The sequence below is a fragment of the Musca autumnalis genome, unplaced genomic scaffold (genome assembly GCF_047663935.1).
Source record: "Musca autumnalis isolate F117 unplaced genomic scaffold, ASM4766393v1 scaffold_1, whole genome shotgun sequence".
NCBI classification, from domain to species: Eukaryota; Metazoa; Arthropoda; class Insecta; order Diptera; family Muscidae; genus Musca; species Musca autumnalis.
This window is the reverse complement of record NW_027411644.1, coordinates 279,793,125-279,809,563: the sequence shown is the minus strand read 5'-3', so window position 1 is coordinate 279,809,563 and position 16,439 is coordinate 279,793,125. Positions and strand designations below refer to the sequence as shown.

Here is a 16,439-nt window from a genome sequence, read left to right as displayed (position 1 = left end):
CTACCTGGGTAATTTTGCCATGACCATAACTGAATGTGCAACAGGTTGTAATGTTTATTTGATATTTTGGATCATTAACTAAAAACACGAAAACTGATTGGGAGGCTGTTTTCTTTACAGAGTCAGCTTTTTTCCATAGATGGACTATATCGGAACACTTTTTGGTATAGCCCCCATCATGGCAGAACTACCAGGTAGTGGTATCACACCAGCTGATCGAATATCAAAAGTCAAATACCTTTATAAAAAATTATTTTTGTTGTAATTTCCCCAACAACATAAAGAAAGTTTTGACATAACATATTCAGAATTTTACGATGCCACTACCTGGGTAATTGTGCCATGGCCCCCATATAACGGTACCTCCCGATTTTCGTTATTTTGAGGCTTTTAACTACATTTATACCGAACTATCTGTAATTTCACGTTTGGGTTCCCAGTGGTCACAAAACATCTCCACCGAAAACCGTCAACATAGGTCCATGTTTTGGTATGGCCCCCATATAACGGTACCTCCCGATTATCGGTATTTTGAGGATATTAGCTCAAATTTTTGACCGTACTACCTGTAATATGACAAAATATCTTCACCAAAAACTGTCAGCATGTTTTGGTAGAGCCCCTATATAACGGTACCTCCCGATTTTAGGTATTTTGTGGATTTTAACTAAATTTTTGACCGAACAATCTGTAATTTCAGGTTTGGGGTTCCCAATGGTACAAAGTATATGTACTTAAACCGTCAACATATGTCCATGTTTAGGTATAGCCCCCTATATAACTGTACCGTCCGATTTTCGATATTTTGACGTTTTTAGCTACAATTGCAAAAAGATTTACCTATGATTTGTCTTTTAGGGTTCCTAGTGGTCTAGAAACTTATCGAACACAAGTTGTGGACATAGGTCCATATTCTGGTGTAACCCCTATGTAACGATACCGACGGTTTTCAAGTATGTAGACATGTTTATCAACATTTTCATACCGAATTAGCTATAATTTGGGATTTAGAGTTCCTAGTGGTCAGAAAATGTATCTAAAATGTTCTTGTCCGAACTTAAATTTTTTACATATTTTATTTTTATATTATTTTTACTGTCTGATTATTTTTTGTTTTATTAATCCTTCTCACTTTCTTTATAGCTTACCTGCAAATTTGGAAGCCAAAGTAAGGAACGCCTGTACAGTTGATTGCAAATTTATTGTCGGTGCAAATCTTGGCGAGCCTGTAACAATATTGGGTCACAAGTTTATGTTCATCTTGAATTCGGAAGTATTTGAATCAATGCTATCGGGACATTTTTTAGAAGCCAGTTGTACCGACATTAATTTACCCGATGACAATCCACGAGCATTTCGCAATTTACGCCTCATTTTGTACAATCTGCGAGATTCCCGTACAGAAGTTGATGAACTAAATATTAACGATACTATTGATTTATATAAGTTATGTGATAAATATATGATTAGGAGCATACCAAAGTTATGCATTGAACATTTAAGGAAACTCATGGTGGATGGTATTCGGTCAGATTTGATAAGTATTTTTGGTGCTGCTGTGGAACTTGATGATGAAGAGCTCTTCGATGATGCTATAAAAGTGAGTACATAATGTCAAAAACACACACAAAAACAAACGTTTGGGCTGTGGTGGCACTGTTGGCCTTTGTTTCCGAAAAGTTCAATTATTTGAACTTTCATGCTGAAACACACAACAACGCACAGCTGTCATTCCCTCCCTGTGGCAGTTGTTTTGTGTCAACTCAGCTTAAGTTGTACATACAAGCAAGCAATATTTAGATTCAGAATCAAATTTAAATGTTTATGTATGTCTTCGTTTATTCCCTGAATTTGTGTAAAAATTTATTTTTCTTTGCAGGAACTAAAGAAATTTCCGTTTCCCCTACACTCGCGTTATCTCAATAAGTTGAAGCCACAAGCGTTCATGAAATACATTGTATCGAACATAATCGATGTCAACACACATTTGTCCATATTTAAAGCAATAGATACATATTTGACAGATAACAATCTAATACCCCAGCAACTATTGGATACGAAGGAATCTACACAAAAGTCCGCCACAACTTCAAATGAAGAACAGGAAGATGAACTGCTAAGCGAATATAGATCTTTGGAATTACTTGAAAAACTACTTTCATATGTTAATTTCGCTAAAATTAGAATTAAAGATTTTGTTTCAGGACCTGGTGTCTCAAAGCTACTTACATGGCAACAGAAGTATCACATTATATCACAGATGAGTGCCGATGTTAAACCAACATCAATTTATTTATTTAAAGATTAATTTCTTTTTGTAATTCTTAAACAATTTGTTAAGAAATATTTGTTTGCAAATAATAAGAAATAGATTGCCAAAAACTGGATATTTTGTATTATTATATCCTCAGGAGTTCTAGGTTTATAATCAAATATATTCTTATAGTATGGAGGGTATATTAAATTTGTTTTTCCTTCCGTATGTACCGCATTGAGGTAATCATTTGTGACCCAACAAAAAATATTCTTGCTCAGCGTAAAATTCTGGATCGATGTATGCATGTCCGTCCGTCTGTGGTGATCACAAACATTGAGATAGAACGCTGAAATTCTAGCAATATTTTTTTTCTTCGCAGGCAGATCAAGTTAGAAGATGGACTATATCGTTCCATGTTTTGATATATTCCCCATGTAACCGTACCTCCGATTACAGGGATTTTGAGTGTTTTGCCCACGTTTTCAAATCGATTTGGCTATACATTTGCATTAAGGGTTCTTAGAGGTCAAAAAACTTATATACCAAAAATTATGAACATAGATACATTTTTTAATCAAGTCCCCTCCCAGCAAACCAAATTTCGGATGTCCGACATATCGAAACAATTTCGGAAGCAAAATCGTTCAGATTTCGTATCGATTTCTATACGACTTTTCGTAGGGGAATTTGTTCAGATTTCGTTCCGATTTCGCAGAAAATGTCGAAAGTAAATTTCCCTTCGAATTTGCTAATGTTTTTCTTCCGATTTCGTTACGAATTCGGATCGATATGTCGGAAACAATTTTCCCTTCGCACAACAACCACCTTTTGTATATATCTAACAACCCAGCAAACCAAATGTCCGATGTCCGACACGTCTGAACAACTGCGGAAGCAAAGTCGTTCAGATTTCGTTCCGATTTCTAAACGATTTTTCGGAGAGGAAATAGTTCAGACTTTGTACCGATTTCGTTCAGATTTCGGAACGAATGTCGGATAGAAATTTCCTTTCCGAATTTCTTAAGGATTTTCTTCAGATTTCGTTACGAAATCGGACCGAAATCGATCCGATGTCGCTGCGACATTTTGTTCCGAAATTATGTCAACCACTTCATACAACTTTCGTTAAGATATCGTTACGATTTCGGACGATACGTCCGACATTTTGTTCCGATTTCGTTACGAAGTCGGTACGATTGGTTTGCTGGGAAGTAACATTTTAGTTTGTTGTCGAAAAACAAAATGGTTGGTTATAAAATTCGCATATACATTTTTTAAATATTTTAAATATAAATGCAACATATAATAATTCAAGCTAGTGCTGATAGACTCAACATATTCGTACACAAAGTTTACATTGTTCTACTATAATTTACAAAATGATAACAACAGTGAAAATCATTAGATATCTTCGAAATTATAATCTTCCAATAAAAAAAAAAAAAAAATTATCAATAAAAAAGAGGCATCAGAGAAAAAATTTTTCCTTCTATAATCATACGAAATTATTCCAAAATTGTTCAGAAACCTTTACGAAAATTCGGATTGTACCTCAGATTTTCATACGACATTATTCCGAAATCGTTCAGAAATCTGTACGAAAATTCGGATGAAGAAATTCGAATTCCGAATTTCCCAAGGATTTTCTTCCGATTTCGTTGCGAATTCTGACCGAAATCGATCCGATTTCGCTCCGACATTTCGTTCCGAAATTATGTCAACCACTTCATACAACTTTCGTTAAGATATCGTTACGATTTCGGATCAGATATCGGACGTAACGTCCGAAATTTGTTCCGATTTCCTTACGATATCGGTACGATTGGTTTGCTGGGAATGTTGTAGAAAAAACTGTGTCTGTCTAACAGACAGTCTGGCTTGGGTTGGTTTGCCTTGTTACCTGCAGATAGTTTTGTGTCCATAACCGCCATTGGCCAAACGAAATCCTTTCAATATGTTTTTCTTTCCAAACAAACTTTTTCTTTCAAAGCAATACCACCAGACAAGACGACCAGGCCAAACATTTCTTCTTGCTTCGTTAAAAAATAAAGAAGAAGAAGAATTGCGGATAAATTTGATAGGGTTAAACGGATTTTATATTCACTTTTAGTAAAGTTTCGCCAAAGTTCATTTGGATTTTATTCAAAGTGGAAGTGACATTTAAAGTAAATCAAATTGAAATACAGCAACAAACACACGCTCACACACTTACATTTGTAAGCGTAGAAACCAGTAAAAAGTTTTCACTCCAATGAATATTTTAGAATATTGGTTTGGATACATAGATACATATCATATCATTTCACATTCTACTAGTCATAAAAATGGAGGATGAAACCATATGGAAATTGCTACAAAAACACACACTCACACGTGCACACAAACACACTCACAGAGATTGCAAGTTCATTTATCCCGTATTTTTTATGAGTTTTGTGTTAGGGCTTTACTAGCATATGTGTGTGTGCGCATGTATTGTTCAAATATTTTACAATTTTCATGGAAAGTTGATTTCAAATAAAATTTATATTTTTTGCTGCTGAATTTATTTTCATATTCCACTTGATTAGAGATTTTGTTTGTTTGAAAGTAACATTTCTATTCAAAAACAAATTTGCAAAAAAATTGTTAAAACTTTTCCGGAAATATAGAAGGCCTTTAGAATTTTATGTTGAATTTAATATAAACTTATTTGTAACGTTAACCCCATTCAACCATAGGTTTGAAATTATTTACTAAGGGTATTGATGCAGAATGGTATTTTGATTACCGTTCGACCTGATAATGAAGTTATGTTGGTGTTGTTATAAAGCTGGGCAAAAAAAGCTCTGCTATAGTGTCAATCAATTTTTCGTAACAATCTATAAAAGGCGATGAAAGACTGCGTCGATCCGAATACGATATTCGTCAAACCCCTTTCATTAATTAATTATCCTCGTATCTTCAATAAATTTTCAGTTTATTACCACTGTCCTGGCCAATTTCTGTTAGAGTTGGGCAATCTAGTTCCAGGAGCGGATCGATCTTTCTAGTTCCTTTTCCCAAAAGGAACTAGTTCCTTAATATAGTTCCATAGTTCCAAATAGTTCCGAGAGCGATATAGTTCAATGAATCTTTCTCTTTCGTCGTTCTTTCTGTTTCCTTCGTTCCAAATAGTTCCGAGACCGATATAGCTCAATGAATCTTTCTCTTCCGTCATTCTTTTTATTTCCTTTGTTCCAAATAGTACCGAGAGTGAAGTAGTTGAACGAATCTTTCTGTTTCTTTTTGTTTTTATCTTTTGGTGGATACATTGACATAAAAATAAGTAAATTGCATCGATGTAAGGAGGATGTGATTCACGTTTATTTAAGAATGTGTCCGCATCTGAATGATGAAGGAACCGAACGTGAAACATCGAAGTATGTGTGGAATTAAATGAAGAAAAATAAATTATACAAATGAAAGGAATTATATGCACGGTTGGAACTATATGAACTAAAGGAACTATATAAATGAAAGAGTCGGATATAGTTCCAATAGTTCCTTGTCCGGAGTAGTTCCTTGGAACTAGTTCGTTCCGGAACTACACAACTCTAATTTCTGTAGGCGGTTGTTGTGTCAATGATGGCAAGAAAGATTCTGGATACTATCGTTGGTGGTACTTGGTAACGGTTAAACTTATTCTTAGTCAATATTATTGCCCCTGGAGCCTTATCTTGGGTATATGGATGCGGTACTATTCCTTGAGAGTAGTTGTCCGCTAATCCTAGGTTTAGACGCGAATGCAACCTCCTCTTTGTGGTTCTCCAAAATGACCAGTCATACATCTGGCCATCAGAACCGCACAAGAGGGGATTTGCTAAGTGAATGGGTGTTAGCGAGGGGTTTGGTTGTCTTAAACGAGACCTCGGATCTGTATACCTTTGATGGTCCATCCGATGTATGCGACATTAACGTGACGGTTGAAAATGGGGCAGCAATGACGGCTTACCGGTTTAGTTGGTAGATTTGCGAAGAGGGGGTATTAGTGACTCATGCCTGAGTATATTGAGTCCGTTCTCGGTGGTTACATTAGCCAGGGGTACTTTCCGCGTGCGCGGAAGGAAGCTCTCGTCGTAAGGAGTAATCCTCGCTCCTATGACAAATATGTCTTAGCCATATTTGTAGACTTTAAGGCCGCATTTGACTTCCTTTCGTGGGATAGCGTGCTCGCTAAGCTGTCTGAGATTAGGTGTCGGGAGTTTGTTCTCTGTTGGAGTTATTTCAGTGGACGAAGGGCTTGTGTCGTGGGAGCCAATGAGACGGTCTGGACAGATGTGGAGCGAGGCTGCCCTCAGGGGTCTATCTGTGGTTCAATTGCTTTGGAACCTCATGATGGATTCTCCGTTGCGGGAGTTAGCGACCACTTCCAAGATCTGTGCGTATGCTGATGATCTCCTTATCATGATCGAAGGTGGGACTCGTGTCGAACTGGAACGTCGTGCTGAGGAGGCCATGGGCTTCGTGGGGGACTGGAGTGACCGATACGTCAAGCAAGTCAGGTACCTTGGAATAACTATGGCCGAGAGGATGAACTTCCTTGAAGGACAAGTTGACTGCTGTTGCTCGTATGGTTAGAAGGGTCTTGCGGACCGGCTGGGGTTTGAGCAGGCGTTCCGTGCGCACCATATATGGTGGACTTTTATTCGTGATGCTACGTTCGTACTGGACCGCCCAGACTTCGGCCCAAAATGTGTCCGATCTTCAGCATAGATTCCATTAGCAACGCTTGCTAGAATGCTGCCCAACAGTCTTGCTGGCGCTGGAAAGCCTTAAATATCATTTATGAAAAGGGGAATCTTTATTTAAGAAAACCCGGAGGCAGTGATACCTCCTACGAGTATCTTAAGACGGATATGAAAATCGCAATTATCCAAATGAGATAGGAGTGGTGTTGACAGACAATTATATAAAATTAAATACGAAAAATATAGTCCGTCGAACCTCTCTTTATAGGTGGACCATGTTATAGAAGCAAACACCCATTTTTTTGTAGCTAAAATATCGATTCGCTTACCCTTTTATTATTATTTTATTATTAGATTTCACTAAAAATAACTCAGTTAGGTTTAGCTAATATGACTTAATCAGTCGTCAAAAGTCATTGACCTTAATCATTTAGCTGAGACATTGACCATAGACCCGAATCATTAACCGTAGACCAAAAGTCAGGCAATACCCGCTGACTGTAGTCATAATTGACCCTGAGACAATTGTCATTGATTAGAAGTCAATAGGAAATAGTCTGAGGTGAATAGTCACTGACCATAGGTCAATAGTTTTTATCATGGGTCAATAGTCATTTATGATGATTCAAAAATCATTAACCTGTATTTAAAATGACTGTGGTTAATGACTGTTGATGTTTATTTAATGAATATTGACCTCGGGTAAATGACAATTGATCAATTATTTTTGATTTGTAGGCAATGATCAAATCAACTGTAATCTGCCCGGTGACTAATTACATTTGACCAATGTCAATTGATCTCTGATCAATTATTTTTGATCTGGGTCAATGCCTAATGACCTCTGGTAAGAGAGTTTTACCTCTGACTTTTTGTCTCAGGTCAATGACGATTTGCTTAAGACCAATGACTATTGATCTCGAGTCAATGACTTTGACCTCAGGTCAGAGACTATTCGCCTCTGGTCAATTAATACATACTTCCGGTCAATAACTATTCACTTCTGAACCGTGAGTATTGAGCCGTGGTCAAAGTAAACTAACTTCTGGTCAATGATTATTGACTTCCAGTCAATAACTATTCTCTTCTGGAGAGTAGATCTTGGCCTTTGGTCAATGATTATTGACTTGCCTTCAACTACTATTCACTTCTGAATGGTGGATCTTGATCTGTGGTCAAGGACTAGTGGTGTCCTCTGGTCAATCATTATTCACTTCTGGACATTGAATCTTGAGATGTGGTCACTCATATACATCTGCTCAGTGGTCAAAGAAAATTAACATCTTGTGACATTGAATTGTGGACTAAGACTGCTGACTTCTGGTCAATGTCTGTTGACATCTGGTCAAAGACTATTGACATCTGAGAGAGCCTATTTACCTCTGGTCAACGAATATTATCCTATTGTTATTGACTATTAATCTCAGGTCAATGACTATTGATCTTCTGTCAATTACTATTGACATCTGTGCACTGACTATTGCCCTCTGGTCAATCACCATTGATCGCTTGTCAATGAGTGGTCAATAGTAAGTGAGGTTTGCTTCTTAATATTGACCTCAGGCAAATGATTATTCACTTCTGGTTAATGACTATATTGACTTCTGGTCAATGATTTTTGACCTCGGGTCAAGAAATTTTTATCAGGGGTCAATGAGTATTGCCCTGTAACTAACGCATTTTACCGCGGATGAATGATGAATGATTTTTGACCTCGGGACAATGAATGTTGACTTATGGTCAATGACAATTGACATCTGGTCGATGACTATTTACCTCAGGTCAATAAATATCAATATCAGACTTCCGGTCAATAACTATTCACTTCTATACCGTGTATCTTGAACTGTGGTCAATGAAAACTGACTTCTGGTCAATGATTTTTGACTTCTAGCCAATAAATTTTCTCTTCTGGAGAGTAGATCTTGGCCTGTGGTCAATGATTATTGACTTGCCGTCAATAACTATTCACTTCTGGATGGTGGATTTTGATCTGTGGTCAAGGACTAGTGTCCTCTGATCAAAAACTATTCACTTCTGGACATTGAATCTCTAGATGTGGTCAACTATAATTAACATCTGCTCAGTGACAATTGAACTTTGGTCAAAGAAAATTAACATATGGTCAATGACATTGAATTCTGGACTAAGACTGCTGACTTCTGGTCATTGACATCTGATCAAAGACTATTGACATCTGGTCAATGGCTATTGACCTCAAACCAATGCCTATTTACATCTGGTCAACGAATATTAACCTATTGTCATTGTCTACTGATATCAGGTCAATGACTATTGATCTTCTGTCAATTACTATTGACATCTGTGCACTGCTTATTGACCTCTGGTCAATCACCATTGATCGCTTGTCAATGACTTTTGAACCCTGGTCAATATTAAGTGAGTCTTTACTACTTAATATTGACCTCAGGTAAATAACTATTTACTTCTGGTTAATGACTATACTGACCTCTGGTCAAGGAATTTTGATCTGGGGTCAATGAGTATTGCCCTGTAACTAATGAAATTTACCGCTGGTTAGTGACTATTAACCATTGGTCAATGATGAATGATTTTTGACCTCGGAACAAAGAATGTTGATTATGATCAATGACATTTGACATCTGGTCGATGACTATTTACCTCAGGTCAATAAATATCATTTTCTGGTTAATGAATATTGAGTCCTGATCAATAACACTATGCAACAAGGTTTCTGTGCGGTGGAAAATTCCTTTTGGAGATGAAAGTCCTTAGTGAGTATATTAAGAACCCAAAAGGAAATTTTCCCCATAGGTCAAGTTTCTAAGATATCGCGCGACGAATTTTTTGAATTTTCGCCTATGATGCTTGAGAAAATAGCTTTATATCTCTGTTTGCCGTTATTATAGCTTCGTTTTGAGATTACATGTCTGCGGTCAAATCGAATGGCGAATCTTTTTGTAGAACATTTCATTCTTCCAACTCAATTCCTTTCATGTCCTTTTCGTCCTTTCTTTCTTGAACCGTAGTAAAAGTACCACAAGATGAGATTTTACAGCATCCAAATATTCCACAAAAATGTTGCTCAGAGAATTTTAGGTACGGTTCTCATTGACAACTAATCGATATTGTCACGTTTTCATTGTCTTTTTTGACATTTACCCGGTTTTTGTTCAGAAAAAACCTATGTTTTGTTTTTCTGTATATTCGTTATTTGTTATGTATTGGTAGGTAGACATACCCATTGGTTATCGCTTATATTGACATCTGGGATGTATCTGAAATATTTACCATATATAGCTCCCGATATGCTGAACACGTTAATGACAAATTTTCTTCGAAAACTGATCCGGTTATCTAATACTTTGAACCGGATATAGCGATATAAAACCCGGATTTTGTACCGATTTTAAGTAACCGCTTAAGCTTATCTGTATACCATTAGAAAGCTAATAAAATTGTCAATCAGGGAAAATAAATTTTTTGACAGCATCTTACCTGAGTTCGGTGCTAAAACAAAAAACCCGTATTCTTTAACCGTTTTTAAGGAAAAATATCACTGCGCGTAAATATGAAGATAAAAGCTTGGTGGGTGAAATATTCTTTTTGCCGATGAAAGTCGATGAAGTTTATATTATGAACCCGGAAGGACAGTTATGCCATAGGTCAAACTTCTGAGTTATAGCGAAATAGAATTTATGTTACGGGTTTATTGTCGTGCTCTTAAAGTTCATCAAGAATGTATGCATCACGCCATAACTCAGAAGTTTGACCTATGGCATAACTGTCCTTCCGGGTTCATAATATTAACTTCATCGACTTTCATTGGCAAAAAGAATATTTCACCCACTAAGCTTTTATCTTCATATTTACGCGCAGTGATATTTTTCCTTAAAAACGGTTCAAGAATACGGGTTTTTTGTTTTAGCACCGAACTCAGGTAAGATGCTGTCAAAAAAATTATTTTCCCTGATTGGCAATTGTCTAAACAAGTTTACAACTTAATTTTATTTACATTTTATTCATATTTAAAAAATAGTTTCAAATCATGAGCAGATAGAACTGTCACTAACAAAGATGTATAACTTTATCCAAGTATTATCACTATTGTGAATTGTCAACACCGAAACTACAAAACCTTAAGCTACATCTCAAACCAATTGTCAAATGAATTTTTAGATCTTAAGCAAGAATCTTTCACTCTTTTTTTGGAATCATAAGGTGAGGATCTCTGAATAAATCCCTCTGGAAAACTTATACTGGTTGCATTTTTTATTCTCATTTTTTCTCGCTAACCGCAATAAAATCTCTTCCAAACGATATAATATTAAAGGACAATAGTTCCTTCCAAATCTTTGCTGGACCAATAGGCATCCCATAACCGCATATTCGAATCCCCGTTTGGTTGGATTCATATCTTCAAACAGGAGCAGTCTAGCTAACTCCATCTACAGTCCACGGAAATACCCAGCTGCATTTGTTCAGCAATTTTATTAGCTTTCTAATGGTATACAGATAAGCTTAAGCGGTTACATAAAATCGGTACAAAATCCGGGTTTTATATCGCTATATCCGGTTCAAAATATTAGATAACCGGATCAATTTTCGAAGAAAATTTGTCATTAACGTGTTCAGCATATCGGAAGCTATATATGGTAAATATTTCAGATACATCCCAGATGTCAATATAAGCGATAACCAATGGGTATGTCTACCTACCAATACATAACAAATAACGAATATACAGAAAAACAAAACATAGGTTTTTTCTGAACAAAAACCGGGTAAATGTCAAAAAAGACAATGAAAACGTGACAATATCGATTAGTTGTCAATGAGAACCGTACCTAAAATTCTCTGAGCAACATTTTTGTGGAATATTTGGATGCTGTAAAATCTCATCTTGTGGTACTTTTACTATGTTCTACAAATGATTCGCCATTCGATTTGACCGCAGACATGTAATCTCAAAACGAAGCTATAATAACGGCAAACAGAGATATAAAACTATTTTCTCAAGCATCATAGGCGAAAATTAAAAAAATTCATCGCGCGATATTTCAGAAACTTGACCTATGGGGAAAATTTCTTTTTGGGTTCTTAATATACTCACTAAGGGCTTTCATTTCCAAAAGGAATTTTCCACCGCACAGACCTTGAGTTCCAATTTGTGGCACAGTGTAATTATTGACTTCTGTTCAATGACTATTGATATTTGGTCAATGGCTATTGACCTTTGGTCTATGTCTTTTGACCTCATGTCAATGACAGTTGGGCTCTGGTCAATGTCTTTTGAATTCTAATCAATGACTATTGGCTTCTGGTCAGTGACTATTGGTCTCGGCTTAATGACCATTGCCATTGGCCTATGATCGATGACAATTGACCTCTGGTTAATGACGATTTTCATTGGACAATTGAATAATGGTCAATGACTATTTACCTCTGATCAATGGCTGTTGGCTTATGTTCAATGACTATTTACTTCTGGTCAATAACTATGAAACATTGGTCAATGACTATTGACTTCTGGCCAGTGACTATTGACGTCTGGTCAAAGTCTATTAACATCTTGTCAATGTCCGTTGACCTCATCTCAAATTGTATAACTCTTGATCAATGTCTAATGTCTATGGATCTCTGGTCAATGTCTATTGACCCCCAATAACTATTGACTTCTGGCCAGTGACCATTGACGTCTGGTCAATATCTATTAACATCTGGCCAATGTCCATTGACCTCTTCTCAATTTTATTACTCCTGATCAATGTCTAATCACCTCTTTTTAATATCTATTGGCATCTGGTGAATGTCATTGACGTCTGGTCAATGTCTATTGATCTCCGATCAATGCCTATTGACCCCCTATATTGATTTTTGTCAATGACTATTGACATCTGCTCAATACATAATGACCCAGGTCAATATTTACTGGCTCTTGGTCGATGCGTATGACCTCTGGTCAATGCGTAATGATATCCGGTCAATGTCTATTGACTCGCGGTCAATTACTTTTGAGATATGGTCAATGACTATTGACAATGGCTATTGGCCTCTGTCACTGTTGATTTCTGGTATAATATTGGCCTTTGTTAAATAACTATCGTCTTTAGGAAGACAAGGATGGAGATGCCTTATCGTAGAAACTCATCTCAGCTTGCCGGACCACACGCGGTGATACGAGCAATTGCTGAGTGTCAAATCGAACTTGCTGGCAACTAACGTCAATTCGTGCCACTATATAAAAACATCGATTTGCCATCACAGATCAACTTCGTTGACATTTAGATGACGTATTTAGTGTTTACTGACGTAGCCTGGGGACAGGCTAAAAGGGCTACTTAAGTGCAGATTAAGGGTTTTTCGAGAATTGGGTAGACATTTTCACCCACATAATTTTAATATTTTTGTCTGCTAATCCCTTTTTACGATGACATCCAAAGGTTCTAAAAAATTCTACCAAATAAAATGGCTGATATTTAGGAATATATTTTCCAACGCATTCCGCCCAAAAGTGCAGTGCAGTGTTTTACTGCAGGTAGCATTTGTTATAATGTTATAATTTAGTCTCCACACTTCCCTCGATAATGACCTAAGGTTCCCAACGAATGTGATGTACTTGTAATATAGATTCTATTCGTGTAGACTTTGCTGATTGGATGTCCCAGTGGATTAATTAGACCCACCTCACATACCCAAAGGAACAAGGGAGACTTCTCTCATATCAATAAGTGCAAGCCGATTTATATTGGCTTAATGATGTGGGACCTACTTTTTATAGCCATGTCCTAACGGCTTGTCTTAAGACACCACTTTTAAAGAATTTGTTGATGCCTGAAATACTCAGGAAATGTTAGTCGTCATTATGGTGAGGGAATATGCCACCGGCGAAAATTTTGATATTCTAGTCAGGGAGGTGCTTACCACTGCACCATGGTGACATCTTAGACCCACCTCACAAACGCCTAAAAATTAACGCTTGAAACTTCACTTACGAAACAAAGCTCGACTGATTCTTTTCACAAAATGAGCTGTTTTGGCCCGTAAAATCAAATCATTCTCCAATTAAACCTTACCTTAAGTAAGTTTGAAACATTGTTTCATTTGTTGTTTTGTTTTTTGTTTCTCTTTTGTCATTCCGTATAGCTAATCATCTTTTACAACTCAGCTACAACTTCTATTGTTTAACATGCTGTAATTAAGATTAACCTTGCAGATAATTAAGGATAGATAAACAAAGAAAACAATTCACCCTTCACCAGACTCTTTATCTCTGCAAAGTTATTGGCTCGCCTGCCAAAATCCCCAGGAGAACAAAAAATATGTCACATCTATTGTTTGTTATCCTCCCTTTTTTCAGGCGAAACTTTTGAAAGTAATTAAATTCAGATCAAATAATTGTTTTTTGCTGTTGTTGTTCCTTTTTTGTTTCCTTCAATGAACAGATGGCCATCGTTTGTTTAAGCCTTTTTGTGTATCAAAAAAAATCCCATTTTTTATAACAAAAAAGAAAAAAAGGAAAAAAATGAACACCTGTGATACATTCCTGAGGTTATAGCTTTTTTTACTCCCCCCCTGAGTGCCAAGGTATGGTGTAGACGCGGGATTGAGTTACGTGAAAAACAATTTAATTAGCTGTCGTGTGGTGTTGGTTGTCGTTTGTTGTTGCTGTTTTTGTTTTGTGTGGCGCATTGTTTGATGGAATCTCGTTGCTGGGAATGCTTGCCGTTTTTGCTGCGTTGCACAGTGGTTCAGAAATCGATTTTCCTGGCCAAAATTCCCATTTTTTGTTGTCACCTATTGTTAATTTGTATATGGGATTAGACAGTAAACATATTGAAACTAAGGAAAGCAAAAAATTGGATCAAAATATTGGAAGATGTGGGCGTAGCGAGCTACTAAAGACGAAAAATGTTTCCCAATTTTGGAAAATATGTACGTAGTTTTTGCACATTTCTGGAGGAAGAAACAGCTATTTCTCAGAAAGTATAACAGATATTGTGTTCTTTGTTTTTTTGTTAGGCAGGTAGGATTGTTGCCTTTAAGACAAAAAAAAAAAAAAAAACACATTGTTCCACAACATCCCATACGGGACAAGGGAGACTTCTCTCATATCAATGAGTGCACCCCGATTCATATTTAGCTCAATGATATGGGACCTACTGTTTATCGCCGAGTCCGAACGGCGTGTCCTAAGACACCACTTATAGAGAAGTTTTTCAAGGCTGAAATACTCAGGAAATGTCGCCAACATTACTGAGGGGTATTTTGCCACCGTTGAAAATATGTTTGGTGTTGCCTGGCCGGGGAATCGAACCACCGACATTCTTCGTGCAAGGCGGGCGTGCATACCATTGCACCACGGTTGCCTTAAAGACACGTTTTAATAAATTGCCGTAGCATTTACACGAAGTGAGATATTTTATTTTTCATCAGGTACTAAATTTCAGTGAAATTCCAAGTTTAGTGGAGTGGAACTTTAAGGGAACAGCTTGGAACAATATTCCGTTTTCACAGAATGATGCCCGAGAGTATCCTCTTTCATCCCACATATATTTCTGTACCCGTCCAGTTCCGTCCGTTTAACATACTTACTTACTTAGCTGGCCCATTACAGAACATTTGTTCTATAGGCCGAACTAAGAAAAGATCTCCAATTCCCTCTATTTGTTGCTTCGCTTTCTGGAATACCGCGCCTTTTCATCTCATCATCCACTTGTTTGCGCCATCTATTCCTTGGCCTGCCAATTTTGCGTGCACCGCCAAGCGGTCCGTGTTTATACACCTTTTTAGCGGGGTCATCATCGCTCATTCTTATGATATGGCCTAGCCAACGCAATCGCTGCATCTCGATACGTTTAACAATATTGATGTCGTTGTACAACAGATACAGCTCGTGGTTCATGCGACGTCGATATTCACCGTCAACGCAGATTGGTCCGTAGATCTTTCGAAGAATTTTTCTCTCAAACACACCAAGCACTGCCATGTCTGCTTGCGCAAGTACCCAGGCTTCGGAGCCATACATCAGCACGAGTAGTATCAGTGTTTTGTAAAGCGTTATTTTTGTTTGACGAGATGTGGCTTTGTTTTTGAACTGCTTACTTAAACCAAAGTAGCATCTGTTGGCCAATATAATTCTTCTTTTTATTTCACAATTGATGTCGTTTGTTGTGTTTACGGAGGTGCCTAGGTAGACGAAGTCTTTTACTACCTCAATATTATAGGAACCAACTTCCACAGTCGGTCCGAGCTCAATGAACACATTGCGCGTCGACACCATCAACTTGCTCTTCTCACCGTTTACCGCCAGACCCACTTTAGCAGATTCTCCTTCGACCTTCATAAAGGTATCAGTTACTTCTTTTACTGATCGGCCTATGATGTCTATATCATCAGCATAAGCAAGTGACATGTGACTATTGGTGTAGATTGTGCCACTTCTTTTGACGTTTGCCTCTCGTATAACCTTTTCCAGCAGGATCTTAAAG

The 16,439-nt window shown here is 37.2% G+C and overlaps 2 protein-coding genes across 17 annotated transcripts in view; one reads left to right on the top strand and one right to left on the bottom strand.

Moving 5' to 3' along the window:
• LOC141389583 (uncharacterized) overlaps positions 1–2,382 on the top strand; it is a 62,093-nt gene extending 59,711 nt beyond the window's left edge. For all 16 annotated transcript variants that reach the window (XM_073961306.1, XM_073961299.1, XM_073961300.1 and 13 more), the window contains 2 exons: positions 1,144–1,600; positions 1,880–2,382. In XM_073961306.1, the coding sequence (XP_073817407.1) occupies positions 1,144–1,600; positions 1,880–2,308 (886 nt within the window). In that variant the 3' untranslated portion in view covers positions 2,309–2,382. The remainder of the gene's footprint in view (positions 1–1,143; positions 1,601–1,879) is intronic.
• The window catches only part of mAChR-B (muscarinic acetylcholine receptor), a 267,866-nt gene that overhangs the window by 18,101 nt on the left and 233,326 nt on the right, over positions 1–16,439 (bottom strand). The window lies entirely within an intron of this gene.